General features: G+C 53.3%; 1 protein-coding gene across 1 annotated transcript; it reads right to left on the reverse strand.

Annotated features, from left to right (window-relative positions):
- Positions 1-2,569: 2,569 nt before the first annotated feature.
- On the reverse strand, positions 2,570-4,254 carry HOXB1 (homeobox B1). The gene is made up of 2 exons (XM_086626668.1): positions 3,651-4,254; positions 2,570-2,895 (listed from the first exon to the last, which is right to left on the reverse strand). Exons 1-2 carry the CDS (start codon positions 4,252-4,254, stop codon positions 2,570-2,572), a joined length of 930 nt encoding a protein of 309 aa, XP_086482794.1.
- Positions 4,255-12,281: the final 8,027 nt, after the last annotated feature.

A 12,281-nucleotide genomic window follows, 5' to 3' on the forward strand; every position in this document is an offset into this window, starting at 1 on the left:
CCCCGGGCTCTTACGGGGCCGGCCGGCCCGGCGCTGCCCGCCTCACCTGGGAGCGAGCGGGGCTCCGGGTCCTTTCCCGGCCACAGCAAGGCCCAGAGACATAACTGGGGACGAAAATCGTCTCTGTGGAAACCCACGAGCTTTCTGAAGCACAGCACCCTGTTTCGATGAGACAGCTTGAATCACACACGTTCAACAAAACCTTCCATCGCGTTGGCTCAACGAATAGTTTAAACCAAGTTGACTCGCACCCAACAGGTTATAAAGTCAGTTTGGCTGCCTGTGCGCTTTTTTTTCTTTCCCTGTCTTGATGTTTTGCAAATTGCTAGTGAACCAGAATCCTCTTTTCACCTTTTCTCCCTCTTTTTTTTTTTTTCTTGTTGTTTTGTTTTGGTTTTGGTTTTGGTTTTCTTCCTTATCTCTAAGCTAATTGGACACTCAAACCTCTTTTATTTCCATCAAGAGAGGTGTATTAGATGGGGGAAGATTGTATCGCCGGGGAAGAGCGATGCTCTGTCGCCCAGGGACCTCCAGGTGAGCGGGGCCGGGTGTCCGGGCTCGGCCGCAGTCGCAGCAGGTTCTTTGCTCGTTCCTCTCCCCACTCACGCCCCCACCGAAAAGGTTTGCAAATTTGACGAAGCCAGAACAATAGTTTCTCCTGGCAGCCCCTCTGTTTACTTGTTTAGAAATCCCAGAGGCGTTTCGAGGTAAAAAGGTCAGAGCTATAACCCGGGCTCGCTGCCCCCTCCCTCCCCACCCGGCCCCCGGACGGCTCTGCCCCGCAGCGCTGCCGATATCGGTACCCGCGCCGGGCCGCGGGCTCCATCCCCCGCGAACTGGTCTCCTGTGTTACTTATACCGTGGAAAACACCCTTTCAGGGGTCGCCTTGGGTTTCGAGTGTCGCCTTGGGAAGCTGAAGGGAGGAACCCAAACTGACGCTTCGTATTGGTTTTGAGTTGGGTCAGCCTCACGGAACTGTTCCGTATAAATGAGAAACTGCCCCCGCCCCGCAGCCCCAGTTCGTTCCAGTTAATGTTGCTGCTTCAGTACTGCAGATCCGCTTCCGCGCCGGGATGCTTACACTGAGGATGATGATGATTTTCTGTTCTCATCAGCCCTCGGTGCACTGTGGAATAACTCCACGTGGGGAGCGCCGCGTTTCTATCCGGTCCCGTCTGGGCAACCTGCTTTGAGCCCCCCCGAAGCGGAGGCGAGCGCCGGACCCGATCCCGTCGATGCCAAAGGGGGTGTGGACGGGTACCCGCAGGAAGCAGGATCGGGTGTTTTTGTTTGGGAGCTTTGGAAGCGGCCGGAGACCTTTTCCTTCCTTCTCCTCCCTCCGAGCCCGAGCTCCCCCCGCCCCGTGTCGCACATTTCCCTGGCCGGGAGAAATTTCCATTTCGCTTAAAGTCGAGAGGACTTGCATGTGGAAAAAGTAAACTTTATTAGACTGAGGTAGTTTCATTTCGAGATACAGAGCACGGGAAAGGGAGTGGAGGGGAAACGGGAGATTCCGTTTAAGAAACCGCTAGTTTTTCTCGGTGACGTTTTTCCCTTTAAAACAATCTTGAACAAAAGTTGCCGTGGTTTTCAGTTCGTCCTACCCTACAGTTTCTCGTGGGGAAAGGAAATACTTTCGCTGTGGTTAAATAATGTTTTTATCGAACTCCGACAAGCCTGAAGGGGGGGGGGGGGGGAGAGGGTAGAAGGAACGTGCCACTTCGCTCCAAGACTTCAGGCTATCGAAAACGTACAATAAATAGCAGCCAGTGCATCCGTGTCTAGGGGATCCAAGCCCCGCGGCCACCCCGCAGCCTTGTTTCCATCCACCTTCACACCTCCACGACAGTGACCGTTGCCCAAAGCACCCCGAGGTCAGCCTTCGCCTCGTCTCGTTTTCTCTGCTAGCACAACCCTCCCTCCCCCAGGATCAGGAGCAGTCACAGTCGCAGAGAGCACAGAAAAACCCTGTAAAGCGGTAATAGTGCAAAATGGTAGCAGGGGAGTTGCATTTTTTTGCTTGGTGGTTGGGTCTTTGCAAAGGCCTTTAGCATCTCGGGCGCCTCAGATCTCGTTCCGAGATATACATACAGTAAATCAAAGGGAAACAAACAAACAAACAAAAATACCCAAAACTTTTTTTACAATCTCGCGGGGACGAAAAACACATCGAATGCAGGATTCTTGCGGGCGAAAGTCGTTGTGCACATTTTTAAAACGGGAGAAAACTAAATTCGTTTTAAAGTTTCGGTAGTTGAAAGTGCAGTTCCTATGGGGGCGGGAGAAGGGAGAGGGAGAAGCATCCCTGAGACAAACGCCTATCGCTAAGGATGTACGAGGACACGGCCGCTCCTTTGGAGCCTGGTGTTTTACAGAGGGTCTATAAATTAAAAAAAAAAAGAGAAACGCGAGCGGGAGAGGTGGTATCCCACGGGTGGAGGCGGCCGGAGCCAAAGGAGGGAAGCGCGGCCCCGCGTCCACGCGTGTGCGCGGCCGGGGCTGTGCGTGGGAGGTGCGTGTTCCCGCGTGTGTCCGCGGGCTGATCTCCGCGCCCTGCGGGGACGCGTTTCAGGAAGACACGGAGCTGGGGGAGGCCTCGGGTGAGGTGCAGTTGGACTGATCCGAAGCTTCACTCGCTTCCTTCGCAGATCTGGAGGCAGCAGCCGGGGCGAGACCTTCCTTCTCCCTCTTCTTCTGCTTCATTCGCCTGTTCTGGAACCAGATCTTGACCTGGGTTTCGTTGAGCTCCAGGGTAGCGGCGATCTCCACCCTGCGGGCCCGGGTGAGGTACTTGTTGAAATGAAACTCCTTCTCCAGCTCGGTCAGCTGCTTGGTGGTGAAGTTGGTGCGGATGGTGTTGGGTTGGCCCAGCGGTCCGTACTCCGACACTTTAGCTGTTAACGAGCAAACACCAAGAGGGCAGGAGCATCCAGAGCAATTCCAGGACGGGGGGGGGCTGTGGGTGGGAGCTCTCCCCCGCTCCCCTCCTCTCCTGGGCAGTTGGTCCCTCCACTCCCCGGACCTTCGTGCTCCCTCCCGGATCCTCAGCTACTCCTGGCTTCCCAGCCCAGGGATACAACCTGGAAGGACAGAACATCCCGGGCTCTGCAGAGCTGCCCTCCCTTCCCTCGCAACTGTTCCCCCCAGTTCCCTACAGACTGCCATGAAACCTGAACGTGCGTGGGAAGGAGTGGAAGGGGAGGGCGAGGGTGATGATGGGGGCAGGAGGAGGGAAGATTGTGGTTTAAGGAAGATTGCGGAGAAGGAAGTTGAACAATAGGGGAGATGGAAGCCACGACTATGGAAGAAGCAGGAAGCCCGGAGCGTTTCCTATTTCGAGCTGAGCTTAAATCGCATTGGGCCTGCGGGAAACCGAGCTCAGGGGCCCTCCGTCAGATGTATCTGGAAAATCTCTAGCTGGCTTTTCCGCAGCGCTGAGCTGGTGCTTAAAAAAAAAAAAAAAAAAAACAAAAAAAAAAAAAAACAACACCCCACCAACAAAAACCAAGAACCCAAAGCAAAACAAATCGTGTTCCCCTAGAAGATGAGCCCAGATCTTTTGGATACAATCGCCGGGGAAGGCAACCTCTCCTTGCAGGGCTGGGGAGCTGCCCCCCCCCCGGCCCAGCTCTGCGCTCCCCAAACTCACCTGTCTTGGGCGGGTTCCTCTTCACTTTCATCCACTCGAAGGTCTGCGTGGCGTTGGGGCACGGCTCGGAGGGGCAGGCAGGGTCTTTGTCCTCATTTAGAGAAGGCGAGAGGCTGCTGTAAACGCCGGGCAAGTAACTGGGTTGCTCCTGCCCGTAAAGGTGTTGTTGCTGGTACTGCCCCGCGGCCGCCACCGCCCCACAGTAGCTCTCTGCTAAGGAGCTGAGGTTGGATCCCGCGTTGGAGTACGCGGCCGCTTGGAAGTACGCACCGTCCGCGTCTTGCTGGCCGAGGTAGAGCTGGTGGTGCCCGTAGCTGGGGCTGCAGGTTTGGGCTGGGTACCCGGCGGCCGGGGCAGCGCCCGCGAAGGGGATGGGGCGGCCGGAGGAGGGTGGGTGGTAGCCGGGGCTCTGCTGGGGGAGATGGGCGGCCGCGGCCGCGCTCCCTCCCGCGGCAAAGCGCCCGTCCCCGTTAAAAGTGTCACTGGCGGGGCTACCTGAGCAAGAGGGGAAGGAAGGGGAGCTTTGCTCTAAATGGTGGTAGGCGCCCGTCCCACGGTTACAAATTGCATACTCTAAGAAGGAGTTCATCCTAGTATTGTCCATCTGCCACTGATGGAGGAGGGTCAGCCTGTTTTGGGGGGGATTCCGCCTGCCCTACAACCTTTAGATAGTATGTCAAAGCTGTAAAACTTCCTTCCATGCATCGCTGGCCCTCGAACCCCGCAGCCTTCGGCGGGGCCGGGGTGGGGGCAGGGGGAGGCGGCCACGTGGTCCGCCCCCAGCCCAATGAGCGAGGGGCTCCTGAAGTTTGTCACATCTCTGAGCTCATCCATCAAGGCCCTGACATTTGCATGACAAAGGGGTTTCAATCAAACTCTGCCCATCAATCTGATAACAACACGAATACGTCAAAATCTTTCCTCAAAGACTTTAAAAGAGAGGAGGGAGGTGGGGTGCGGGGAGGTGGAGAGGGGCTGGGGGAAGAATTAGAATTATCCATGACTGTTTTAAGTGCTAAAAAGGCCCCAAGTTATGCGACGAGCCAATTTCAGCAGAACTTCTTCTTGCCCCAACTTAAAAAGAAGGTTTTTCCCCCACCGTAACTTCATGTGAGAAAAAGAAAGACAGAGGGAAAAGAAGTGGGGAGGTCTGACTGCTCTACTGCTCTTCCCCTCCAAGCACAAAAGGACGGGGTTTTTTTTCTTCATTTCGAAACTTTTTCCTAGAAAGTGGCTTGAACATGTTTAGCGGTTTCTGGGCTGAGGACTCTTCTATAAGCTCCTAAGAAAAATACACTCCATGTGTTTTAATTTTGCCACACCGGCTGTGTGTCTAGGGCTAGTGTGGGTAAAAGCAATGTAATTAAATCAATATTCTAATGAGGAGATGAAATAAAGTTAGGAAGACAGAATGCCTTTTGTTGGAGAAATACTATGCCCAGCTTAGCAATTAAGAGGAATGGAACTAAAAATGATCCATGTGTCTATCTACGTATCTTCATTTCCATCCATCCACCCGTGCGCCTACACATTTACTGCTGAAAACAGGCAGTGTTTTAAGGGCTTTGGAACATTAAGCTTTGTTTTTCCGTGGCAAATCTGGTTTGATCTTTCCCCGAATCTGATGTCAGACTGGAGCAGAGTCCAGCTGATGAGTAGGTGGAAAGACACGGGCTTCAGTCCGGCCACTCCACTGCTCAGAGAATGGAAACATAGGTAGGCAACATTTATTTACTTGTTAGCAGAAGGGAGACAAGAGCACCCAACAATATGACGCCCACAGTCATTTGTTACTTGTCAGGATATTTACTGGTTATTCAGCCTCTAAGAAGAACCAGGAGGGCTCTTTTTTTTTTTTTTTTCCCCGGGCCAAAAGTTCACTTTGAAAAGCATAAACACGTCCCTTAGTTGGTAGGTTTGGCTGATGCAACACGTTGAGGCAACATTTGTTAAGAAACTGCAACACAGGCAGCCATGGCATCAACCTTCCTCCCTCCTTTAAATCCCACGAGAGAAAAACGTGATTTTTTAGCCAGTTACAACTCTCGTCCTTCAATAAAAAGAATAAGGAGAAAACTATTTCCAGCGCTGCATGCCTATTTATTCATTTATTCTGCCGACTTTGCTGATGCTGAGATATCCAAGAAGAAAATCTTTCAGGTTACCAATGCTCTCCGAAACTCCCTACCTCCTTTTTTGCATAAAACAACCCAAAGTGATTATAAAGATTCAAAGCAACTCTCATGTCATTCCCCTTGCAGGAGAAATCGGTTTCTAATTTGATTCCAGGAGTGCTTTTTATATTCTGTTGCACTCGCGCCTAAATTGAATGTATTATATTTAAACGATGCTTACAATAGATGATTTATGGGTGTAAAATGAAAAAAGAAAAGGATAGATGTTTATTTCATCCTTGAATCAATTGTTTCGTATTGTCTGATAATTCTCCACCGTGATGGCACTCCACTGTTACATTAAGGCGATGCTTCATGTCATTAAAATGCAGCTGTCTTCTGGAGTTTCAGAATTCCGAGAGCGCTCGGAGTTACGGAGGAAAAAGTTTTACTCGACGCCTCCTCTCAGCGAATTAAACCAAAGTTTAGACCTGAAGCAGCTCTGGGGGGAAAGCACCGAGTTTCTTCGCTTGATGGAGAAATCGGATGGGAAGGGACCAAAATTTTAGCCATGATCTGCAGCAAACTTCCCGAGCAGAGGATGAAATGTGGTGCTGGGGCCCCCGGGAGCGGCTCCAACCCCCGCTTTTGGGGGAAAGTGGAGATACTGGTGAGATGGGCGTGTGAAAGTGAAGACAGAGCCGAGGAGGGAATGTGCGGAGCTGAAGTCACTTTGGCAAAGAGATTTTTTTTTTTTTTTTTTTTTTTTTTTCCCCCTCTATGGAGGTAACTGTCAGATCGCGAAAGATGGGGTGTTGGAGCCAGGTGCCTCCCGGAAAGGGGCCGCTGCCTTCCTGCTCCCCCCTGCCCCCGGGCACTGCGGGGCCGCTCGCCATCTGCTCCTCTCCACAGCCCGCTCAGGCCTCTCGCTTCTTACCTGCTGTGGGAGCCCAGGCAGCGAAACACCGCGCGGATTCCGGGATGCATCGGGATGGAAGGTGCTGGGTTCCCACCCCCTTCCCGGAGCTGCCAGGCTGACGGTCCCGGGCAGGGCGAGCGGGGTAGTTGCCCTTCAGCCCACACTACCCTCCAGCTCGGGCTTACTTCCCCAAAGTGAGATGGTCTTCCCCAAAATGCATGGCTTGTGACGTCTGCGCGGTATTTTCAGAAGTCGCAGCGTCAACGTGCATGAAGGCGCCCTCGGAATCGCTCAGGAATCGCTTTCCCAAATTTCCTGCTTAGCCCCTTGCCCTGGATCCGATATCAGATCGTTGCTGTTATTATTATTGGGTTTAATTCCTCTTACGGAGAAGGTGTGAGGCCCAATTTTGGTACAGACCTTCATCACCTGCAGCAGAAAGAAATACCAGATTATTGTTAACAACCAATTGCCGGGTGAGCTTAATTCTCTCGCATTTATTTCTTTAAAACCTCATTTATGGGGAGTTGAGAGAGGGAAGGCAGTCAAAGAAAAGGTGTAGGTAGAGATCCTCAAATTATCAGAGCTCCGTCCCACATCCCCCACAAATAGTTACTTAGTCTTTCATTATGTTTATTACTTGTTTTTCATTATGTATCGAGGGAAACAGTAATTATCCCTACCCCCTAAACCGCAGACAGCATCGTTTTGGGGGATGCTGCTGTCTTTCACTCAACAGGACTAAAACGAAGTGTCTGGAGATGGACAGAGGGTGAGCGGGGAACGTTTAGCTCTTTGACTCCTGGAAAAAGAAACTCTGCTGCCCAGGAGCGGGTCGGTTGGTCCACGGGAGGCAGAGGACATCACCTCCTTGCCTGCTGCTCCGGATGTCTTGCACGGCACTGAGTGTGCCCCGCTCCGCGCAGAGCTGCTTTCCCGCTCCCCGAGAGCTGACGCGGGCCCAAAGCACTCCAGGAGCCCCTAAACTCCGGGCTTTATTTGAGGAGTAGATAAGAAATGAGGAGGTCACCAGCAGAACAACGTCGTTTTTCCGACGGGAAAAACCACCTAAGGCGCCCGTGCCCTTGGCCCCTCCATCCACCCCGAGGCAGAGGGACGCGGTGTGACAAAACCTGGGGCAGTTCACGGGCTCGTTGTCCCGGGCTGGGACACACCTACACCCCCTCGTTACCAAATTAGTGACATTGGAGCTTTGGACCCCTAGGGAAAGCCACACCTTTTGTTCCAACCCGATGGAGATATCTTAATAAACTAAACCTTTTCCTGAGAGCAGTTTCTCCCTTTCAGCGACATAAAGCGGCTCCATGGAACTCGGAGCTGCAGCAGCCTGAGGAGGAGACAGAGGGGACATTTCGGTCTTGCCTAAAAGATGGTTGGTTTGTTTTGAAACAGCTCTCCTGAGGTGGAGGACAGGGCCCTTCTGAAGGGGGGTTGTGGGAACATCTCTTGTAAGATCTTGGAGATTTCTGTCCAGGCGACACAGAAGGGATGAAGCATTTCCAAAGGCTCCAGAGCGCTCAGAGGCTTCAGAAGCTTCGTTTTGGAGTTAAATATAACTCTCTGAGGAGAAAGTTTGTGTCGTGCGTAAGAAATGTCGCTTCTGGCTCCTGGCAGGGTGATTTATCGGGAGCGCTGCCGATGCTGGGGGTGCGTGTTTGGCTGCGGACTTCGTTATCACCAAAAAGGACTTGTCCTTAGACATCGTCGGAGAAATTTATGGCACCGGCATGTGTCTTGGTTAGATCATAGCCTGCTAAGCTATATTTGGGGCTAAAAACTGAAGAGGGCAAATAAAATAGTATATGGAAAAAAAGCTTCGGAGTTTGGGAGTCCAAAGAAACGCAGAAGGAATCCTTTTAATGAGTTACAAGCACCGGGCTATCTCCGGGCTGTAGAATAAATACGAGACAATTAAGATAAGATCTATTAATTCTTATCTGCCGCTCTCGGGAGCAGGGCGGGTTCCCCGGCGGGGACCGGCCGGTCCGTGGCCTCCCTGCGGAGGCCGGGTCGGGATGGGGACCGGGACCGGGACCGGCTGCAGCACGATATGTTGAAGCTCCCTGAACGGGGACGGTCCACAGGTGGTCAGTTTTCTCTGGAGGGGATGGGAGCCTTCTTAGCCAGGGAGAGAGTCATGTTTTGTGTTCTAGGTTTGCTGAACAACACTTTGAGTGGAAGATTTGGGTGCGAAATGCCTCTTTCGATATTTTTTTCCTTTTCAGGCTGGTACAAACCCCTTCAATCCGGCCCCGTCCTGCGCCAAAAGATCCTATTCCTCCTCCGATGGCTCTGGGGAACCTGTTTCTGTTTCCTTGTGAATGGCATCGGCTATTTCTACGGTCCCCAGGGCAGAGGTGTGTCTGTAAGCCTGATCATCTCACTAATGAGATTCACTTAAGCCTTCCTGCTCGGTGAGAGTCGAGAGGAGAGGTCTTTCTCGTAGAGAAACCCCACGGGCTCCTCATCCCGGCCAAACCCCGCTCCAGGCCGTCTTTACCTTCCCCCGGGACAGCTCGGCGACCTCGAGGGTCCCTTGCCCGGGCCCGGCTGGGTCTGGGCTCAGGGTGGGCCTCGGGCAGCTCTAGGGGGTGCAGGGCCGGGACTGAACTCAAGGGGTCCCAAAACTTTCGGGTTTCATTCAGATCCAGCACATCTGGCAGACCCGACATGCGCCAGCTCCGCCTAAACCCGCCTTTAATAAGTGCATGAATTTATTAACAACGTCATCGATGTTGCTAATATTAGCAGTTCAGCATTACTGGTATAAACCAGCGTCAGTTCAGACAGCATCCCACTGGGGGTGGCCCAACTGCAGCGATTCTTAAGCTAGTTTCTCCGGACCCAGCACTGTGTTTTCCCCTTCGATGTATGTAAAGAGGAAAAAAATAACCGGCAAAGCTGGGATAGATGCGGGAGGTGCCAGGATGGCGAGCAGAAGGTGGTCCCCTCTGCCACTCCTTCCTTTGACGGTAGTGGAGCATTACGAGCATTCCTCAAGCTCCAGCCACAGAGGACTGGGATGCGGTTAAGCGCTGGAAAAGGAGCTACATACAGCTCAGCTGAGTCACTGGAAGGATGTTCTTGGAAAGCCGGAGTCTGGCACTGGCAGCTCGGGAGAAAGGTTGGGTTGATTAAGGAGGAGTTAACTCTTCCCACCTCACCCTTCAAAGGCTCAGCTCCTGCCTCGCCCTTCCTTCGCCGAAGGTTTTCCTCCTTGAGCCTTCCCATGGCTCTAACGGGTTGGCTCAACATCTTCAGGGCTTCGAGTAGCTCTTTAGCAAACACATCCCCAGACTAGATCAGCACAAGATAAATATTACTTTAGCATCCCAACAACACGTGCGAGCGTATCTCATTTGCATACTTCTAGGTTAATAATCGTGAGGCAATTGCAGTGTTTTGACAACGATCAAGAGCTGAATACGCTTAATATGCTTAATATATGCCCTCCAGTTGCACAGAACAGAAGGGCAGGGTTGCAAATATGCGTTCCCCATTTGTTTGACATTTTGAAGAAGGTAAAGAATGGCTGAACTAATGGCGAAATCTTACAGTCATTCAATAATTTAGATTTTATTGAATATTCCCCTTCTTTCCTCCGACATTTCAGTCTTGCTAATTAGGACAAATAAGAAGGGGCCTGCTGTTAGCAAGGATAATAACTGGCGAGGTTCCATTTATTAAGTCACTTTCCGTGGGTGTAGCATTGATCTGTGGCTGTGACTGGCATGCTTTCTAGACCTGCAGCAACTTTGAGAAGTCATTATGATCTGCAGAAGGGCCCTTGTTAGAGATCTGTATTGATAAGGTGTCACGGTTTTGCGTTGGGGGGTTCGTGGAAACCCCTTCCCCTCCCCCGTCCCACCCCTGCTCTGCTTCCTCCGTGTGTGTGTGGGGGAGGCCGCCCCCTCCCAGCGCCGTCCAAGGGTGTTCCTGCCGAGGACGGTGTCCCTCTTGTCCCCTCCCCTCCGCCTCTCCCTTCCCCTCCTCCCTTCCCCACGGAAAGGGCGTAGATGTTCGTGGAAATCTGCTGCAAGATCCATTTGCGGAGAGATCTGTCTATGGGCACGTATTTTTGGGTCGAACAAGGAGCTCCCTTCTCTGGAGAGGGGACGGGGCTGTGCAGAACCACCATCCGAACCAGAACCGTGCGGGGACCGGGCAGGGCTGAGCGGTCCCCGCCGCTGCGAGCCCGGCGCTGCCGCCCGGGCCCGGGGCTCTGCCCGGCGGCGCTCGGGGCTCTTGGCGTGGGCCGCCCCCGACCATCTGATTCCCTGCTCCTGCCGTCCCCCAACAAGCCTGTATTCAGGATTGTGAGGGGGAGGAGGCGAGAGGGGAAATATGTAAAGCACTGGAACAAATGGCGCTTTGATAGACAACGTCTGGCAGTGCCAACGCTGCCGCTGAGTATGTTCCAGAAGCTGGAGATATTAAATAAACTTAAAGATAATGAATAGCCTTCTGTGGGCCTTGGGCTGGGCCTGGGCTTCCTTTCCCTGGGACTCTCAGAGCGGAGAGGGATCGGTGAGAGAGGACAGCACGATGGGGGGGGGGTGATGACTCCCAGGCCAGGAGGCGATGGCAGCGCAAACTGCGCGCTAGACGTTTCCTTTTATTTATGGGAAGGTGTTAAGTAACGTTCACTTGCATATTTTAATTGCGATCTACTTCGATTTTCAATATAAACCCACTCCTTCCCGGAGTGAGATGTTAGCAGGTTTGAAACGTCTGCTCGTTTGGTCGGGAAGCAGGCTGGTAATATTATTAAGAATAAAAAGGTAGCCGTAAAATCAACCCCCCCTTTGTTACAGCGGGAAGAGATAATCCAGATCTGCGAACAGCAATTCCGAAAACATCTGTCGAGGGCTTTCTTTATTTCATTTCATTTCTTTTTACAGCCCGCAGTAGAAAGCGAGCCGAGATCCGGTGCTCTTAATCCGAAATAAAATATCAGGCCACCACGCGGAGGTTTCCCGGACTCCACGCCTTCCTCGAGGACCCCGGGGGGGGGGGGGGGACACACGACATCACCCAGGCACCGAGCAAACATCACCCCGCTCTCTGCGGGGGGAGACGGCAGCCCCCGGGGAGACCCCCCCGAAGTGTCGTCGGGCGCGGTTGGCTCCCCGCGGCAGCCCGCGGGCCGGAGGGGCCGGGGGGGGGCCGGGGCTGTGCCTTCCCCTGCCCGAACCCCTATGGAAAGCGGATAGCGGCAACTCCGCTTGTCATGGCCGCTCCGCTCCTCTCCGCGCCTCCCTGCGCCATTTTAAGGCCGCCTCCGCCCGTCCTCGCCGCCCCCCGGCCGCTCGCCCCCTGCCCCACGCCGCCCCCCCCCCCCCCCCCCCCGAACTCCGAGCTCGCCTTTCCGCGTTACTTGCGCGCAAACCCCGCTCGAACGCCCTACCAAATTTCTGCCGCGTCTGAGGAAGCACCAATGACTTAGCAAAGACGTAATATGATTTATTTTGGGTGTCACCGCGATTGATTCCGGCGCTGACCCCTTTTCATTCATAAGCCTCCCCACCCCCCCGCCTCACCCTCCCTGATATATGAGTTTTGGATTTAAAATTACAT

This window comes from Tauraco erythrolophus, chromosome 25, assembly GCF_009769465.1.
Source record: "Tauraco erythrolophus isolate bTauEry1 chromosome 25, bTauEry1.pri, whole genome shotgun sequence".
NCBI lineage: Eukaryota > Metazoa > Chordata > Aves > Musophagiformes > Musophagidae > Tauraco > Tauraco erythrolophus.

What these genes read in the sequence shown, in the direction of transcription:
- HOXB1 (XM_086626668.1), bottom strand. Translation starts at nt 4,254, where the DNA reads ATGGACAATACTAGGATGAACTCCTTCTTAGAGTATGCAATTTGTAAC. An exon ending in GAGGAACCCGCCCAAGACAG is followed by an intron (nt 2,896 to 3,650) that starts GTGAGTTTGGGG and finishes GCTCGTTAACAG; the next exon opens with CTAAAGTGTCGGAGTACGGA.